Source organism: Trachurus trachurus (assembly GCF_905171665.1).
Source record: "Trachurus trachurus genome assembly, chromosome: 6".
NCBI classification, from domain to species: Eukaryota; Metazoa; Chordata; class Actinopteri; order Carangiformes; family Carangidae; genus Trachurus; species Trachurus trachurus.
Genome location: NC_139897.1, coordinates 35896850 through 35917538, shown reverse-complemented (window position 1 = coordinate 35917538; position 20689 = coordinate 35896850). Strand labels below are relative to the sequence as shown.

At 41.5% G+C, this 20689-nt stretch overlaps 1 protein-coding gene across 1 annotated transcript in view; it reads left to right on the top strand.

The window, feature by feature from the left end:
* The window catches only part of dgkzb (diacylglycerol kinase, zeta b), a gene marked incomplete at both ends in the record, with an annotated part of 28141 nt that extends 10201 nt beyond the window's left edge, over window positions 1-17940 (top strand). Inside the window, 20 exons of the mRNA XM_083974448.1 lie at window positions 171-231; window positions 479-589; window positions 2759-2896; window positions 4297-4375; window positions 4519-4574; window positions 5312-5374; window positions 6634-6707; window positions 6841-6949; window positions 7565-7764; window positions 9481-9581; window positions 10280-10371; window positions 10869-10938; window positions 11406-11446; window positions 12135-12304; window positions 12388-12474; window positions 13331-13409; window positions 13594-13714; window positions 13863-13899; window positions 14967-15066; window positions 17824-17940. Coding sequence (XP_083830574.1) covers window positions 171-231; window positions 479-589; window positions 2759-2896; window positions 4297-4375; window positions 4519-4574; window positions 5312-5374; window positions 6634-6707; window positions 6841-6949; window positions 7565-7764; window positions 9481-9581; window positions 10280-10371; window positions 10869-10938; window positions 11406-11446; window positions 12135-12304; window positions 12388-12474; window positions 13331-13409; window positions 13594-13714; window positions 13863-13899; window positions 14967-15066; window positions 17824-17940 — 1906 coding nt within the window. The remainder of the gene's footprint in view (window positions 1-170; window positions 232-478; window positions 590-2758; window positions 2897-4296; window positions 4376-4518; window positions 4575-5311; window positions 5375-6633; window positions 6708-6840; window positions 6950-7564; window positions 7765-9480; window positions 9582-10279; window positions 10372-10868; window positions 10939-11405; window positions 11447-12134; window positions 12305-12387; window positions 12475-13330; window positions 13410-13593; window positions 13715-13862; window positions 13900-14966; window positions 15067-17823) is intronic.
* Between the last annotated feature and the right edge of the window lie 2749 nt (window positions 17941-20689).

The following is a 20689-nucleotide window of genomic DNA, read 5'->3' as shown; positions in this document are numbered from 1 at the left end:
ATTTATATGTCTATGGTCAGAAACCCCTCACCAAGATGGCCGCCGTGTTGACGTACCTGACAAGCCCGAATGCGGCATGATTATTATCATAACTGTGACATCACTGTGACATAACTGTGACATCACTGTGACATCACTGTGACATCACACCCCTCCTGCTGTGTCCTCAGACTGGAGCTCTATGGCAAGGTGCCCAACCTGAGGATCCTGGCCTGTGGAGGGGACGGGACGGTCAGTTCTTCATCTTATACTTCTACATCTTCATCTTCTTCCTCTTTTCTTCTTCATCTTCATCTTCATCATCTTCCTCTTCTTTTTCTTTTTCTTCATCTCTCTGGTTCAGACTGTTTTCACTGTGAAACCACCATTTTGGCTCTGACTCCCCCCAGTGGAGGAATCACAGCACTGCACACAGCTCAGCACGGTGTGTGTGTGTGTGTGTGTGTGTGTGTGTGTGTGTGTGTGTGTGTGTGTGTAGGTTGGGTGGATCCTCTCGGTTCTGGACCAGCTGAATCTTCATCAGCCTCCTGTTGGGATTCTTCCTCTGGGAACTGGGAACGATCTGGCTCGGACGCTCAACTGGGGCGGAGTGAGTTCTACTGGTTTATATTGGTTTATAACTGGTTTATACTGGTTTATAACTGGTTCATACTGGTTTATAACGGTTTATACTAGTTTATAACTGGTTTTTACTGGTTTATAACTGGTTTATCATTGGTTTATACTGGTTTATACTGGTTTATAACTGGTTTATACTGGTTTATACTAGTTTATAACTGGTTTATACTGGTTTATACTGGTTTATAACTGGTTTATAATTGGTTTATACTGGTTTATACTGGTTTATACTGGATTATAACTGGTTTATACTGGTTTATACTGGTTTATAACTGGTTTATACTAGTTTATAACTGGTTTATACTGGTTTATAACTGGTTTATACTGGCTTATAACTGGTTTATCATTGGTTTATACTGGTTTATACTGGTTTATACTAGTTTATAACTGGTTTATACTGGTTTATACTGGTTTATAACTGGTTTATAATTGGTTTATACTGGTTTTTACTGGTTTATAACTGGTTTATACTGGTTTATACTGGTTTATAACTGGTTTATAACTGGTTTATACTAGTTTATAACTGGTTTATACTGGTTTATAACTGGTTTATAACTGGTTTATACTGGTTTATAACTGGTTTATACTGGTTTATACTAGTTTATAACTGGTTTATACTGGTTTATACTGGTTTATAACTGGTTTATAACTGGTTTATAACTGGTTTATAACTGGTTTATACTAGTTTATAACTGGTTTATACCGGTAACTGGTTTAGACCGGTTTATACTGGTTTATAACTGGTTTATAACTGGTTACTGGTTTATAACTGGTTTATAACTGGTTTATACTAGTTTATAACTGGTTTATAACTGGTTTATAACTGGTTTATACTGGTTTATAACTGGTTTATACTGGTTTATACTAGTTTATAACTGGTTTATACTGGTTTATAACTGGTTTATACTAGTTTATAACTGGTTTATACTGGTTTATACCGGTAACTGGTTTATACCGGTTTATACTGGTTTATAACTGGTTTATAGTGGTTTATTCTGGTTTATAACTGGTTTATAACTGGTTTATACTGGTTTATAACTGGTTTATAACTGGTTTATACTGGTTTATACTTATTTATACTGGTTTATAACTGGTTTATACTAGTTTATAACTGGCTTATAGCTGGTTTATAACTGGTTTATACTGGTTTATACTGGTTTATACTGGTTTATAACTGGTTTATACTGGTTTGTAACTGGTTTATACTGGTTTATAACTGGTTTACTTATTTATACTGGTTTATAACTGGTTTATACTGGTTTATAACTGGTTTATACTGGTTTATAATTGGTCTAACTGGTTTATACTGGTTTATTACTGGTTTATACTGGTTTATAACTGGTTTATACTGGTTTATACTGGTTTATAACTGGTTTATACCGGTTTATAACTGGTTTATACTGGTTTATACCGGTTAATACTGGTTTATAACTGGATTATACTGGTTTATACTGGTTTATAACTGGTTTATACTGGTTTATACATTTAATACTGGTTTATAACTGGATTAACTGGTTTCTACTGGTTTATAACTGGTTTCTACTGGTTTCTACTGGTTAACAACTGGTTTATAACTGGTTTATACTGGTTCTACTGGTTTATACTGGTTTATAACTGGTTTATAACTGGTTTATACTGGTTTATAACTGGTTTATACTGGTTTATACTGGTTTACAACTGGTTTATACTGGTTTATAACTGGTTTATACCGGTTTATACCGGTTTATAACTGGTTTATACTGGTTAATACCGGTTTATAACTGGTTTATACTGGTTTATAACTGGTTTATACCGGTTTATACTGGTTTATACCGGTTTATACTGGTTTATAACTGGTTTATACCGGTTTATAACTGGTTTATACTGGTTTATACCGGTTTATACTGGTTTATAACTGGTTTATACTGGTCTATACAGGTTTATACTGGTTTATACCGGTTTATAACTGGTTTATACTGGTTTATAACTGGTTTATAACTGGATTAACTGGTTTATACTGGTTCTGCTTCTTAAACTGACAGTTACTCTCAATGATTCTCCTCCTCCTCTCCTCCTCCTCCTCCTCCTCTCCTCCCCTCCCCCTACCCCCCCCCCCCCCCCCCCCCCCCCCCCCCCCCCCCTCCTCCTCCTCCTCCTTTAGGGCTACACCGATGAGCCCATCACTAAGATTTTGTCCCATGTTGAGGACGGGAACGTCGTCCAGTTGGACCGGTGGAACCTGAACGTGGAATCGAACCCTGAGGCTTCGGACGACGGAGACGAGCACCAGACAGACAAGGTCAGAGGTCAGAGGTCAGGGGTCAGGGGTCAGGGGTCAGAGGTCACGTCCCTCCCTCCTTCACTCCTCCTACTCACTATATAGTGAATTCTATATAGTGAATTCTACATACTGAATTCTACATACTGAATTCTACATAGTGAATTCTATATAGTCAATAATGTATAGTGAATTCTATATAGTCAATAATGTATAGTGAATTCTATATAGTGAAATCTATATAGTGAATTTTTTATGGTGAGTTCTATATAGTGAATTATGTATATTGAATTCTACATAGTGAATTCTACATAGTGAATTCTGTATAGTGAATTTTACATAGTGAATTCTATATAGTGAATTCTATACAGTGAATTTTTACATAGTGAATTTTATATAGTGAATTCTATACAGTGAATTTTACATAGCGAATTCTATATAGTGAATTCTTTATAGTGAGTTCTATACAGTGAATTTTACATAGTGAATTCTATATAGTGAATTCTTTATAGTGAGTTCTATACAGTGAATTTTACATAGTGAATTCTATATAGTGAATTCTTTATAGTGAGTTCTATACAGTGAATTTTACATAGTGAATTCTATATAGTGAGTTCTATACATTGAACTCTACACAGTGAATTCTTTATAGTGAGTTCTATACAGTGAACTCTATACAGTGAATTTTACATAGTGAATTCTTTATCATGAGTTCCATATAGTGAATTTTACATAGTGAAATCTACATAGTGAATTCTATATAGTGAATTCTTTACAGTGAGTTCTATACAGTGAATTTTACATAGTGAATTCTTTATCATGACTTCCATATAGTGAATTCTATATATTGAATTATACATAGTGAATTATACATAGTGGATTCTGTATAGTGAATTTTATGTAGTGAGTTCTATACAGTGAATTTTACATAGTGAATTATGTATAGTGAATTCATTATATTGAATTCTATATCGTGAATTCTATATAGTGATTTCTATACAGTGAATTTTACATAGTGAATTCTTTATCATGAGTTCCATATAGTGAATTCTACATAGTGAAATCTATATAGTGAATTCTTTATAGTGAGTTCTATATAGTGAATTCTACATAGTGAATTCTACAAAGTGAATTCTATACAGTGAATGATGCTGAATCCATTTCTGACATTTTCAAAATTCAAATTGGCTGTCTAAACCGGAAGTGACCAGATTTTAACCGCCAGTGGGCCGATTTTGATGGATTTCAAGTAGTTGGCAAGTAGACTAATATAGAGAATATTAATATATTAGTAGTGAGTAACCATCATGGAGGAGTCTCTGCAGAGTCTCTGACCCCTGGGTCATAGCTACAGCCTGGAGGGGTTAGGGTTAGTTACTCTCTGCAGAGTCTCTGACCCGTGAGTCTGTTCGTCCCTTCAGCTTCCTATCGACGTCTTCAACAACTACTTCAGTCTGGGCTTCGACGCCCACGTCACGCTGGGCTTCCACGAGTCCAGAGGTCAGTCACTCACACACACACACACACACACACACACACACACACACACACACACACACACACACACACACACACACACACACACACACACACACACACACACACACACACACACACACACTAATCACTGTGTTGTTTTCCAGAGGCGAATCCAGAGAAGTTCAACAGCCGCTTCAGGAACAAGATGTTCTACGCTGGGGTGAGAGTCCAGACGGAGACTACTGGTTTATACTGGTTTATACTGGTTTATACTGGTTAATACTGGTTTATAACTGGTTTATACTGGTTTATAGCTGGTTTATACTGATTTATAACTGGTTTATACTGGTTTACAGCTGGTTTATACTGGTTTATAACTGGTTTATACTGGTTTATAGCTGGTTTATAACTGGTTTATACTGGTTTATAGCTGGTTTATACTGGTTTATAACTGGTTTATACTGGTTTATAGCTGGTTTATACTGGTTTATAACTGGTTTATACTGGTTTATAGCTGGTTTATACTGATTTATAACTGGTTTATACTGGTTTACAGCTGGTTTATACTGGTTTATAACTGGTTTATACTGGTTTATAGCTGGTTTATAACTGGTTTATACTGGTTTATAGCTGGTTTATACTGGTTTATAACTGGTTTATACTGGTTTATAGCTGGTTTATAGCTGGTTTATACTGGTTTATAACTGGTTTATACTGGTTCTACTGGTTTATACTGGTTTATAACTGGATTAACTGGTCTAGCTGGTTCTGCTTCTTAAACTGACAGTTATTCTGAATGATTCTCCTCCTCCTCTCCTCCTCCTCCTCCCCCCCCCCGCCCCCCACCCCCTTGTGTGTGTGTGTGTGTGTGTGTGTGTGTGTGTGTGTGTGTGTGTGTGTGTGTGTGTGTGTGTGTGTGTGTGTGTGTGTGTGTGTGTGTGTGTGTGTGTGTTGCAGACGGCCTTCTCTGACTTCCTGAGTGGCAGCTCCAAGGATCTGGCCAAGCACATCAAGGTGGTGGTGAGTGTTGTGCTCTGCTCTGCTCTGATTGGCTGTTTTCTGACACGGTGGGCGGGGCTTGGTGACTGCTCTGTTGTGACGTCACAAAGACACAAGATGATTGACGGATGATTTAACACTAGAGCCGCCAGCGACTCCCCGACCGTCACATGGAATCATGAGAATGAATTATCAACAGTGGTGGACAGTAATGGAGTAAATTTACTTGAGTAGCTACTGTACTTAAGTAGATATCCAGAGTATTAGATTTCTTTGGTACTTATTACTCTTACTTGAATACATTTCCAAGACAAATATTAGTACTTTTACTGGAGTTAATTAGTAGGAAGGCTGAAAAGTACTGGTTACTTTCAGGTCTTTGTCTAAAATCCTATTGGACACAAGCTGTGTTTGTCAGAGAAGGAAACCCTAACCCCTAAAAGCAGCACATCAGTGCAGCTGCTTTCAAAGAGTTCATTCTCACTAACAAGAGTTAAAAGCTCCTTACATTCATTTACAAACTATTAGAGTCATTCACTGATGTGGAGAATAAGACATTTACTCTGACTCGAGTAACATGTTGACTGAGTAGTAGTTGTATGCCGCCCATTGATAGGATGCGAGACTCCGGTCCTTGTTACTGATGTTTATTGACGCCACACCGACATCTCCTTTACACCGTAGAACTGAATGTTCACATAAACAAAATAAAGACAACATTACTTATTGTAATCATTACAGAAATAGCATTGCTTAGCATTGTAGCTAGTAACGATAAATAATACTCAGAGTAATACTGACCACTTTGGCCTGCTCCTCAATCAACGGCAGAATCATTCCCAGTGGCAGTCTTTTCCGGTCAAAAAATACGATTCTTCAGCTTACACTTCTCATAACATCACATTCACACAGTTGCAGCAAACACCACGAAGCATGGAGTGATAAAAAAGGAAAACAAACTAACAGGTAACATCACCGCTACAGGTGCTCCTCTGTCTCTGAGTGAAGCTCTCGGAGCTAACTGGCGCTACTTCCTGTTCTTTACTCGTTTCAAAATAAAAGCACGCATTTCAAAATAAACTCGAAAAACTGCTGCATTTACAAGTTGACTGAGATGTTGTACTCTTACTCAAGTAGCTACTGGGGTCGAGTACTCTGTCCAACTCTGCTTGTCAGTGTCGGTCCTTCTTCATAACGTGTGTGTGTGTGTGTGTGTGTGTGTGTGTGTGTGTGTGTGTGTGTGTGTGTGTGTGTGTGTGTGTGTGTGTGTGTGTCCTCAGTGCGATGGCACAGACCTGACAGCTAAAGTCCAGGACCTGAAGCTCCAGTGTCTCCTGTTCCTCAACATCCCCAGGTTCGTCTGTCACCGGTCCACGAGTCGGCCAATCACAGCTCACTTCCTGTCTGCTCCTCACTGACCCGTGTGTGTGTGTGTGTGTGTGTGTGTGTGTGTGTGTGTGTGTGTGTGTGTGTGTGTGTGTGTGTAGGTACTGTGCGGGCACCGTGCCCTGGGGTCACCCCAGTGAGCATGACTTTGAACCTCAGCGCCATGACGACGGCTTCATCGAGGTCATCGGCTTCACCATGACGTCGCTGGTCAGACACACACACACACACACACATTGTTATTTCCGTATTAGGTTATTGTACTGCGTTTTATTGTATTAACTATTGTATGATGTTAACTTCTACACTGCAAAAACTCAACATCTCTCCAAGAATATTTGTCTTATTTCTTGTCAAAATGTCTCATTTCTAGTCAAAACTAATCTCTTTCCACTTAAAATAAGACTCATCACCTAAAAATGAACTTGTTTTTAGATCATTTTCACTTGTTTCAAACTAATTTTCACTTGAAATAAGTAGAAAAATCTGCCAGTGAAAGCAAGTTTTTTGTTGCTTGTAATAAGAAAGAAAAACTTGCTCCACTATCAGATTTTTCTACTTATTTCAAGTGAAAATCAGCTTGAAAGAAGTAAAAAGTGTCTAAAAACAAGCTGCTTTTAATGTATAACTATGTATGCCTATATAATATACTTATTTTAGGTATAAAGAGATTTGTTTTGACTAGAAATGAGACAAATATTCTTGGTAAGATGTAGAGGTTTTGCAGTGTGTGAGGTCAGAGGGTGTGACCAGCAGTGTGTGTGTGTGTGTGTGTGTGTGTGTGTGTGTGTGTGTGTGTGTGTGTGTGTGTGTGTGTGTGTGTAGGCCACGCTGCAGGTGGGGGGTCACGGCGAGCGGCTGCTGCAGTGTAAACAGGTGACTCTCACCACGTCCAAGTCCATCCCCATGCAGGTGGACGGAGAGCCGTGCCGCCTGGCGCCGTCCGTCATCAGCATCTCGCTGCGTAACCAGGCCAACATGGTGCAGAAGACCAAGAGGAGGGTGTCCATGCCGCACCTCAACGAGTACGACACACACACACACACACACACACACACACACACACACACACACACACACACACACACACACACACCGCCACATCACTAGGGAGGGTTACTGACTAGTCGTGTACAGCCAGTTCACTATTTGTGACCCGTTCTATCAAAATGAGTCGGATGTCGCTACGTTCTATTTTTAGATAATCAGCTGATAATGTGGAAAAACCCATAGAAAATAAAAAAAACATTTTTTACCCTAATTTCAAAGCAATGACATTCAAAAACAACCTCCCAAAGTTTCACAGTCCAGATAATTGAGAAAAGGCACGAAAATGATGATTAAAGTTGACTTGCAACTTAAACCCTCTGAAAATGAGTGTTGCATCGGTGCAAAACATGAAATATCTTCTGAACCGTTCATGATAGAGACGAGCTGTAAACTGCATCTGAACCGCGGGATTCTCCGCTTTCCCACGGTCATTGAATGGTGCCTCTATGACGAGAAGGGACGGGTACAGAAACAGATGCTAAACCCAGTAGCATCGACGCTAACAGAGCGTAGCATCGACGCTAACAGAGCGTAGCATCGACGCTAACAGAGCGTAGCATCGATGCTAAACCGAACGTAGCAACGATGCTAAACCGAACATAGCATCAATGCTAAACCGAACGTAGCATCGATGCTAAACCGAACGTAGCAACGATGTTAAACCGAACGTAGCATTGATGCTAAACCGAACGTAGCAACGATGCTAAACCGAACATAGCATCGATGCTAAACCGAACGTAGCATTGATGCTAAACCGAACGTAGCAACGATGCTAAACCGAACGTAGCATCGATGCTAAACCGAACGTAGCATCGATGCTAAACCGAACGTAGCAACGATGCTAAACCGAACATAGCATCGATGCTAAACCGAACGTAGCAACAATGCTAAACCGAACGCAGCATAGATGCTAAACCGAACGTAGCATCGACACAACGCTTGCACATGTTTTACAAAACATCAACAAAACATGACAACTTCTGAACCGTTTATGATAGAGACGAGCTGTAAAAAGCATCTGAATTGTGAGATTCTCTGCTTTCCGAGGGTCATTGAATGCTGCATCTATGACAACAAGGGACCGTATAGGGAGCGTGTAATCACGTGGTACAGGAACAGATGCCAGAGTCACTGGCAAAAACTTTAACTGCTATTTTCTCAGGTTTTAGAACAGAATGAGAGAGTAGGAGATCGTAATTCAAATGGCCACATCTAGAAAACCATCAAATGTATGACTCTGACTAGGGAATCATTTTAAAGCTTATTTTCTCCTCTTTACATTGATAATAAAATCTCAACTTTGAAATTTGGGTCACTGTGACTCATTTTGATGGATCGGGTCACATTTGTATTCGAGTTTGGATTCGAGCTTTTAAAAATAACCTTGGTATCGTTATTCATATTCATAAAACCGGGAGTCGGCGCACACTGCAAAAATTCAAAATCTTTCCAAGAATATTTGTCTTATTCCTTGTCAAAAGTTTCAGTATTCATATTACTTAAATTAATATTCAGTTCAACTTGCACGTCAGAAAATGCCGTAAAAATAAAAAGTTTGTATGTTTTCATTCTTCAAGTTCTGGTTTGTTACCAGATAAAACCTAAACGATCCATCCATACACATCACATGACTGGACCTCTGTGTGTGTGTGTGTGTGTGTGTGTGTGTGCGTGTGTGTGTGTGTGTGCAGCGAGCAGCCGCTCCCAGAGAAGCTCCAGATCAGGGTGAACCGGATCAACATGGCCGCCTACGAGGCTCTGCACTACGACAAGGACCAGCTGAAGGAGGCCTGTGAGTGACATCATCACACTGGTGACGTCACATCGATGACGTCATCCACACAGTCGTTACGTCATGCTCGATCGAGAGGACTCTGAACTCTGAATCTCCCCGTTGAAACCTCAGAGTTCAGAGAGTCGCACCAGGACCAGAAGAACTAGAACCTGTCGGACCGAGATGAACTCACGTAGCTGAGACGTTAAAACATTAGAAAGACACAAAACTATTTAAAGGGACAACCAGGAGTTTCTCCGTCGGCAGAACGAAAAATTCCGCGACAATAAAAAAGTCTGATATTAATGTGGATGAATCTCCGTCACCACTTGTTAATGGTCCATTTTAGATAAATCTATGGTTTTGTCTCTATGGTTATTTTGTTATTATTAGTGGTGGTGGAAATGCTGGGCGAGCCGACCAGCGTTTCTTTACTTTCGGTTTCGTGGCGAGTCATGAGAATAACGCCGCCGAATCTCCGTTTATGGTGGGAACTACGACTGTATGTGATCGTCTTCCAACCTCTGACTTTAATTCTTGATGAATGAAAACATGAGTCTGTCTTGCACCGGTCAAAGAATTTCATCGTGCACGCAAAGGCTCATGGGAAATGTAGTGTGAAAACAATTTGCTTTTACAAAACTCCTGGTTGTCCCTTTAAAAAGAACGTTACAATCTAGTCGAGCATCAGAATCACATCTGTTGCCCCCCCACAGCGACGCCTCTCGGTGTCATCACGGTTCCTGGAGACAGCGACTTGGAGACCTGTCGTCTGCTCATCGAGCGTCTGCAGGAAAACCTGGACCAGGTAGAGCTGAGTGTGTGTGTGTGTGTGTGTGTGTGTCTGTGTGTATGTGTAGGTGTGTGTGTGTGTGTGTGTAGTTAAAATCCAACAAAAGCTTCATCCCATCTGCCATAGCTGAACTAAATAAGACAATGAAAAGAACATAACCAGGGGGAATGTTCATGTAAATGTGGGGTCTTATGTCTTATGTTTTATGTTCTTATGTCTCTATGTATCTGTGGTGTATGAAATGTGGGAATGAATGTAAATGAATGTAAGTTGCGCTTCTCGAGGCCGTTGGACGCAATGGTGAAAACCATTTTCCTTGTAAAGGACAAATAAATTCATCTAATCTAATCTAATCTAGGTGTATGTGTGTGTGTGTGTGTGTGTCCAGGTCCATCAAGTGGACCGACACACACACACACACACACACACACACACACACACACACACACACACACACACACACACACACACACACACACACACACACACTGAGTCACTGTCTTCTCTTCCAGGACTGTGACGTGATGAGGGGCGAGTGTCCGTCCTCACAGAAACTCTCCATGAAGTGGTGTTTCCTCGACTGTGAGTCCACACACACACACACACACACACACACACACACACACACACACACACACACACACACACACACACACACACACACACACACACAGTTAAGACCAAGGCACAAACACACTTGTGTTTTCAAATGTAGCCTCTTTTTTATTTTTTACAGTATGTCCATTCTACATGACTTGTTAGGGCCAGGGGCCATCGCACCGGGCACTCTTATAACCTCTTATAACCTCAAATATACAAAATCAGAATAAATCTAACAAATCTAAATTATTTATCACCTTATGTGTAATATACAAAATGGCTCTAACAGTAAGAGACCAGTGAGAGCTTTAAAATAAATCAAACCCAGTGTCTCTCAGGTCCGTTAGACAGCAACGGCCGTTCAGCTTTAGAGTCCAGATCAGAACTGTAGCGCGTTAACGGTCAGAGGTTAGAGGTCTAACCTCTGACCTGTGCTTCTCTGTGTCCAGGTACGACTGCAGACCGCTTCTACCGGATCGACCGGGCTCAGGTAGGAAACTTGACCCTGACCCAGGTCTCAGCTGGTCTCAGCTGGTCTCACCTAGAGCGCTGTAACAGAGAGTAATGACAGCATTGGTCCAATGGCAGCGCCTCCTGGTGGAGGAATATGGGTTTTGCAAAAGAACTGGTGTTTTCAATAATTTAAGGACATTTATAGATCACCCATGTATGTTAAATGTATAACTGATGTCTGTTGCCACACAGTACTATGTGCTGGCACTATGCTGTGCCGAAAGCAAATTCTGCCGACTTGTTGTGCAGTCCTTAATGAATGAATTGAATTGAATTGAATTGAATAGCATCATTGAGGATCCTTTACAGATAAACATTAACACATAGGCCAGTAAAAAAAAAAAAAAAAAAAAAAAAAAAAAAAAACAGTTGTCTACATTAATGTTTCAATCTACATTTTGTAATAAACAAATTATAAGTATAATCTGATATGACCAAGACGCCTAAAAACAAAAACACGGCCGTTTTCATCAATTTACCAGCAAGTGGGCAACACACATACATTGGAGTGAATGGGTTTTCTGGGCGCTTTTGCAATACCCATATCCTGCCACTAGGGGCACATGAGGCTTTAACCACTGGAGTCAATGGAGGTGTCCTTACTCTCTAGTCTCACCTGGTCTCACCTGGTCTCAGCTAGTCCTGACCTTGTCCTGGTTCTGCAGGAACACCTGAACTACGTGACGGAGATCTCCCAGGAGGAACTCTACATCCTGGACCCGGAGCTGGTCTCCAAGGAGACGGTGGGCACCTCCCCCGGGATGCCGGACCTGGTGGACTCGGAGCGCCAGGACCAGCAGCGGCAGTTCTCCTTCCCGTCCTCGGACACGCCCAGGTGAGTGGGCGGGGCCGGCTCGCGCTCCGGGCCAATCAGAGAGCGGCGGCCGGAGCGCGAGCCGACAGCTGTGTGTGTTTCAGGACCGTGGCGTTCCAGAGGAGGCGTGTCTCCAGCGACAGCTCGGTGGCCGACGGCCAATCACAGAGCTCCAAGACCACGCCCCCCAGGTGAGTGTGGGAGAGTAGTAGTTACAGTAGTTACCTGTGTGATTTGATGTGTGTGTGTGTAACTGTAATCACATGAAGCTACCCGTGTGTGTGTGTGTGTGTGTGTGGCTACAGGTGGAGTGTTTATAAACATGTTAACGAGCTCTGGCCTGAGAATCAGACGTTACCACGTTAACTTGAGGCGGTTGCCGTTGACGATAGGGGCCCCCCAGGCTGAGACAGACAGAAACGTGGAGAAAAAGAGCGATTTTCTGCCTCTGCACCGGTCTCACATTTAGGCTTACTGTGACAAAACGGTAACTCCTATCAGAACAAAACACAGACTGTGAGCATCACAAGGACTTCCTGAACGATTTGGTGTGATTCTGGTGTTTCTACAGTAAATATTTTGGAGACACTTGCGAGTTTAAAACAGAGGTCCGTTCTGCTTCTCTCAGAAAATCTTTGTATTGGAGTCAATGAGGAGCAGAGAGAGCAGCCTTTTGCTCCGACATTGTTTATCAGTGAAGACATGTGAACGGGCGTCAGGCGATAACGACGTGATGACGTCATCAGTACAGGAGCTCCAGGTGATCAATGCTAATGAGCTGCGTTTCACAACTTCAACAGGCTGAAAAAAGCCACGAATCTGGATTGAAAACTATGTTTTCAGACAAACACATTTACCAAAAATAATGTTTATTACAGGTTTGAATGTTTAGAGCTGCCCTAATATTCGTTCGAATATCACTTTTTAAAAAAATATTTGAATAACAAAGTTCGATGTCAAAGCCCTGGTTCTTTCCTGTAGTGGTTCTGTGGTGGTTCTGGTGTAGTTCTGCAGGTCTCATGGTCTCTGGTCTCCTTCTCTCTCCAGTCCGTCTGGATCCACCTCGCCTCATCCTGACAAAGCAGCAGAACTCATCAGCTGCATCGAGGCCGAAGACCTGGACCGGGTCAGTAGTCTACCTTTATTCTGAAGGAGCTTTAACACAAACGTCTACCTTTATTCTGAAGGAGCTTTAATATGTATATACCTGTGTGTGTGTGTGTGTTAACTTTATGTGTGTGTGTGTGTGTGTGTGTGTGTGTGTGTGTGTGTGTGTGTGTGTGTGTGTGTGTGTGTGTGTGTGTGTGTAGTTGGTGCAGCTCCACCAGCAGGGGGCGGAGCTCCAGCTGCAGGACGCCGCCGGCTGCACGCTGCTGCATCACGCTGTTCGAGTCGGGAGCAAAGAAATCACCAAGTACCTCATCGACCACGGTGAGAGGCGTCCAGGGGACACCACAGCTGCACTTTTCAAAATAAAAGTCTTGGAGGAAGAAACTGTCAATCACTCACTAGTCACCTTTAACCTGGACTGTAGCTCCGCCCCCTCTGACTCTCACCTGTTTGTTTCTGTCACCTGTAGTTCCCACGTCGCACCTGGACGCCACCGAGAGAGACACGTGAGTCACCTCCAGCTGTTTCATACCATGTTTTTATTTTATTATTTCTTATTCCTGTCTATGTGCTGAAGGTTTTTACAGAGGGGATTGTTGATATATCATTTATACAACATTTTATTCCAAAAAATAAAATGCGAAATTAGACTTTTTTAGGGCTGGTGACAGTATTTTCTCATCTACAGAGTGATAAAAAGAGATATCCACAATCCTCCTCTGTAAAAACTAAAGACTCTTAATATGTCAACAAGATAAAACAAAGTAGCTTTATCCACTGTTCAGATTTCTGTTCTAGAAATATATGCAAATTAGCGCATATTTAATTAGATATTGCCTCATTTACATATTTAAACATAACATTTGACAAAAACTTGTAATACAATAAATATTTGTCTTAAAGCAGAAGTAAGTGGTCCGGTGGTTTTGGCTAATGCTGCGTTCCAGGCAGGCTTTTGAAACCGTAAATTACAGCTTCAAGTCACAACTTACGACTTTGTAGCGTTCCAGGCAACCCACTCGTGTTTCTCCGACCTGTTTTACCGGTGAAAGTCACTATAACGGCCACTCGTAACTTCTGACCCGTGAACTCGTACCAGATCGAACTGGTACGACTTCACAGGTCGGAAAAAAAAACGAGTTTCCTTGAACGCACCATAACAGTCCTCGTCCCTACGTCGCCACATTCACGGCGTTCCTTGGCTGCACACACAGCCCTGCATGCCGTTCTCTCTCCTCATTGGATAAAAACTGTAGGATACGATAAATGTTTTCTCCTGGGCTCAGAGCAGAGCAGAGGGACTGACAGACCCGTGTTTCAGTCCAAACACTCTCTATAAGTGATTGCTGTCGGAAGATACAACTATTTAAGACTTAGATTAACACAAATATATCACTCACTTCTGCTTTAATGTGAGTGATAAACTTGGGAAGTTTCATGGTGATATCTGTTAGTTATAATTTTTACCCTATTCACCTGTAGTGTCCCCCCTTAAGTGACGTGTGTATCTGTGTGTGTCTGTCTGTCTCTCTCTGTGTGTGTGTGTGTGTGTGTGTGTGTGTGTGTGTGTCAGCGGGGACACGGCGCTCCACAAAGCAGCTACTTCCTGTCAGAGGAGCATCTGCCACTACCTGGTTGAGGGCGGAGCCTCGCTCATCACGACAGACCTGCAGGTGAACGTGTGACTGTCATCATGTGTTCATGTGTTCATGTTGGTGGGAAACAGCCTCAGTCTGAGGGGGGGGGGGGGGGGGGGGGGGACTCAGCGGGGCAGCTTCCTGCTGTATAACCCCCCCCCCCCCCCCCCCCCCCCTCACACACTTTAAATGGATGTGACCCACTTGTGTAAAGTGATTAATGTGTGTGTGTCAGTGAAAGACGCGGCGCCGCAGGAACCGTCCACACACACAAAGACTGCAGCTCCTGTTGCCATGGTGAAGCCTGAGGAAACAGGAAACAGCCCATAATCTCAGTTCTTCTGCTGCTGCTGCTGCCATGAGAAGAGTTTGTGTGTGTATATGTGTGTGTGTGTGTTTTATTTTGAAGGGTCGATCCCTGAGAAGATCTAAAAACCGTCTCAGTGTAGTTTTTCCATCTGCAGCTCTGGTAACAACAGGTCGGTGTCGGCCAATCAGAGCACAGGAAGCTCTGAGGCCTCTCTTCTGATTGGCTGACTGTTTTCTGACTGATCCAATAAAAAACTGAGCAGATTTCAGAATAAAACGCTCAGAGAAACTAAATCCTGCAGGTTGTTGTTGGATGGTGGGTCCAGGTGGTGAGGGGGTGGGGCTTGGTGGTTGTGACATCACAAAGTGACAGGAAGTCCAGACGACTGGTTTTAAATCTCCTCTGATTTCAGTTTCTTGTTTGCTAACCTGAATTGGCGGCCATCTTAAATTTTGGGGTAAAACTTTAGCTGCGTTTGAAATCGCCTGGATTTATCCCTTCACGGCCGACGTCACTGTGATGTCACAACGTTGGCTGGAGGCAAAACAGCTGATCCAGCGTCTGTTTAGAGACTACGTCTACTGTGTACCGGACAGGTTTTAAATTCATTTAGAACAAATGTTCTGCTCAGCAAAGATGGAAAATATATAATAGGTTCTGTTTAAAAGAGTCGGATCCAGAGCAGCGTTCATTTCAAGTTTAATCTACACCAATAGGACGAATCTCCTTGTTGTTTACAACTACTTCCTGGTAGAAAACCAGCATGAGAACAATAGTGACGGACGAGAGTTTCGCTATATTTATCTACTTTTTCATGTCACTATATCACCGTTTAGACTAATCTGATGTTTGTAAAGTTTATAAAACCAATGATTGGACAAACATTACTATTTATGTGTGCACATTTTAGTAATTAGTCATGGTTATCATAGATTAGCCGGGCTAACGGTTAGCTACCTGTTTAACTTTAATAACTCAGTGACTCAATAAACGCTCCATGAAAAAATATTTTCTCCAGCGGATATCTGAGTTCCAACATGACTGAGCTAACAGGAGTAGTTTCATGTTGTGTCCCACAACGGGAGGGTTTTAACAGCTGACGTCCTGCTGGTAGCTTAGCTACCGTTAGCTTAGCTACCGTTAGCTTAGCTACCGTTAGCTGTCCCTGTCAGCTGAGCCCCTGATGCTTTCTAGACACTGTGATTCCCCCAAACTGAATAAATACAACACATAGCAACACAAAACACACACACAGAAATAGTAATGTTTCTTCAATCATTTCAGATTTGTCTAAACGGTGATAGGGCGTGAAAAATATGATATATAGCTAAACTCTCGTTCGTTACTATTGATCTCATTCAAATTACAGCTGGTTTTCTACCCGGAAATAGAATGTAAATGTAGCCGATGTCATATCTGGCCCTCTGCGTTGTGTTTCTCACGGCCTGCCCTAGGTGGGGTTTCGATCCCACGACCTCCCGCACCGGAGGCGACGATGCTAACCTCTTCGCCAAGAGGTTGACAACCACTTGGCGGGTTGGTTAGCACGTCTTTTATGGGTGGAGTGAGTGCACATCCGTTACATAAACAACAAGGAGATTCGGTCTACTAAACTTCTTGTAGATAAATGTGTACTCCGCCCACAGACTGTAACGTTATAGCCCCCGGCTCTCTCCTTGTGTCAGTCCGAGTTCTCAACGGACCGAACAACACGACCGGACGTGGCGGGTGGACCACGGGCTTCTTTTTTCTTTTTTCTTTTTTTTTTTTGCTGCAGTCCGGCAGAGAATGAATGCTCGTGACGTGAGTCCGTGGCCGCATCGGGTCCAGGCTTCAACACCTGCGGATTGGACCGGGTCGGGTCTTAGAGAACTGTAGCAGGACTGAAGCAGCTTAGAAACCGCTCAAAAAAAACAGTGTTCAAAAAATGCTGAATCCTGGAGCATCTCTGGTGCCAATGTGAGATCTCTCTCTCCTGGCCCAAAGCTCTGACCTTAGATCTGTGTCTAACTCCAAACACTCCTCCTTCTCCAAACTAAGGAATGCAACTAAACAACCTTGAATCTGAATCATTGACTTTGGGCTACCATAAACATATAGATCAACGGAAGAGGGTCACCCTTATTAACCTAAGGGTTCAGCCTTTAGGCCAGACAAAACAATCATCAACTTTCCAACAGACCAGATTCAGCTTCTAGGCAGCAGGATATGGAACCAAAAAAAGCACACACAAAGAAGAAGAACATTAGATAATTCAAGATATTAAAGTAAAAGAGTTCAGGTGGATACTACACTACAAACTGTATCATGTAACGATCTAGAGAACAGGAAGTGAGTGAAGTGAGTGGATGAGTGGGTGACTCAGCTAGTTTGTGCTGATTCACCTCCACTCAGAACTAAAACAAAGATCTTTTTTTAACCAGTGAAGAGGCGTCGCTCTGTGTAAATGAAGTTTATATCTCGTTTATATCTCGTGTCCTCAGGGTGAAACCCCGCAGCAGCGAGCCGACCGGGCCAGAGACCAGGACCTGGCCGAGTATCTGGAGAACCGCCGACACCACCAGATGATCCAGAGAGACGACCACGAGACGGCCGTGTGACCTCTGACCTCTGTGACCTCTGTGACCTCTGACCCCTCTGACCTCCTCAGCTTCTATCCACCTTTTTCCCAACGTCAACAACGTAGCCCGTTTTGCCGTTTTTTTGCTTTTCCGGTGGAATTTTTATGTTTACGTTTCCATGGTTTCGGTAGTCGCGGTAAATGCATGGATTTTTATTTTAAATTTTTTTCAATGTAAATGTGTAAAACGCATGGATCATCACAGCAGCTTTTAACAGTGGATATCACACAGACTGACATCCGTGTTAACAGCCAGCGTTAATAGATCCATGATGCGTTTACCGTAACTATGACGACAACTGAAAACCATGGAAACAGAAACGTACAATTCCACCAAACCGGCAAAACTGACTTCTTCTGGTTTTGACCATAGATGAGGTTGGGAAACTTGTGGATACCGGGGTCAAAGGTCGCGTTTACCTCCTCAGACTGATGACATCATGATTATCAGTTATTGGTTTGTAGAGTGATGACATCATGATTTGTATTGATTTTGTTCAAACTGCTTTAACGAACTGACCAGAGATCAGTGTTTTTTTTTCTTCTGTTTCGTTTTGTTTTCTCCAAACTGAAGGAAACACAAAGTGTTAGCGCTGAATGTTAGCGCTCGTAATGTTATAATGCTCTGAATATTAGTAGTCTGGAAATTAGCACTCTGAATGTTAGCGCTGAACGCTCGCCTTCTGAATGTTGGCACTCTTAATGTTAGCCTTCAGAGGGTTAACACTAAACATTATCACTCTGAATGTTAGCGAAGGACACTGAATGTTAACACTCTGAATGTTACTCTTCTCCCGGCTGAAAGCTGCAGTCGTATCTTAAGTGACTGAAGGAGATAGCAGTTGGTTGTATTTACTAATAGACTAGTTAGCGATCTGAATGTTAACACTGAACATTAACACTCTGAATGTTAGCGAAGGACACTGAATGTTAACACTGAATGCTAGCCTTCTGAAAGTTAACACTGAGTGTTAGTCTTAATGTTAGCCTTCTGAATGTTAACACTGAATGTTACTCTTAATGTTAGCGATCTGAATGTTAACACTGAATATTAACACTCTGACTGTTAGCACTCTGAATTTCAACACTTTGATTATTAGCCTTGAATGTTAACACTCTGAATGTTAGCGATCTGAAGGACACTGAATGTTAGCCTTCTGAATGTTAGCACTCTTAATATTAGCCTACTGAATGTTAGCAATAAACATTAGCACTCTGAGTGTTAAGTTCGAATGTCAGTCCTCTGAATGTTAGCACCGAACGCTAGCACTCTGAATGTTAGCCTTCTGAATGTTAGCACTCTTACTGTTAGTGCTCTGAACATTAATGCTCTGCATGTTAGCGCTCTGAACTTTAGCGCTCTGAGTGTTAGCGCTCTGTGTAAATGATGTGCTTGTGCAGACGTGAACGTTCACCCGTCTGCAGCTGGACGCGATGAAACGCGACGCTTTTGCAGCATCAGTTAGCGCGGCCGCTAAATTAAAACGTCTTCTCAGCTTCTAGCGAAGAAACAAGTGTTTGGATATTTAACGTAACACAGACGAGTTTAAATATTTAAGACTTTAGGTGTTTGTGTGTGTTACATGAAGCAGCAGCGTGACGTGTATCTGCTGAAGCAGTCCGTCTGTACCGAGCTACAGAACCAGAAACTGGACCACAACCGGTTGTAACTGTTGGTTTCATCATCTCTGAACAACCTGCAATAAAAGCAGCTTGACAGCAACTGAGACTGAGGCTGAATTATTTTATATTACAACAACAACAATAAACTTCACACATAAGTTTCAGATTTAAGTTGAAGTTTTTATTCAAATCAATAAAACTGGTTCAAGAAATACAGGTTGAGGTGTGTGTGTGTGTTCTTGTGCTTACTACGTTGTAAGGACCGGAAAGAGTTGAGGACATTTTTGGGAAGTGAGGACATTTTGGCCTTCGGTCCTCACTGTTTCAAAGGGCTGTTTGAGGGTTAAGACGTTAGGTTATTTAGGTTTAAATTAGGTTTAGAGTAATGGTTAAGTTTAGGTTATAATTAGGTTTAAATTAGGTTTAGAGTAATGGTTATGTTTAGGTTATAATTAGGTTTAAATTAGGTTTAGAGTAATGGTTATGTTTAGGTTATAATTAGGTTTAAATGAGGTTTAGAGTAATGGTTAAGTTTAGGTTATAATTAGGTTTAAATTAGGTTTAGAGTAATGTTTAAGTTTAGGTTATAATTAGGTTTAAATTAGGTTTAGAGTAATGGTTATGTTTAGGTTATAATTAGGTTTAAATGAGGTTTAGAGTAATGGTTAAGTTTAGGTTATAATTAGGTTTAAATTAGGCTTAGAGTCATGGTTAAGTTTTAGGTTATAATTAGGTTTAAATTGGGTTTAGAGTAATGGTTAAGTTTAGGTTATAATTAGGTTTAAATGAGGTTTAGAGTAATGGTTAAGTTTAGGTTTATATTAGGTTTAGAGTAATGGTTACGTTTAGGTTATAATTAGGTTTAAATTAGGTTTAGAGTAATGGTTAAGTTTAGGTTATAATTAGGTTTAAATGAGGTTTAGAGTAATGGTTAAGTTTAGGTTATAATTAGGTTTAAATGAGGTTTAGAGTAATGGTTATGTTTAGGTTATAATTAGGTTTAAATGAGGTTTAGAGTAATGGTTAAGTTTAGGTTATAATTAGGTTTAAATTAGGTTTAGAGTAATGTTTAAGTTTAGGTTATAATTAGGTTTAAATTAGGTTTA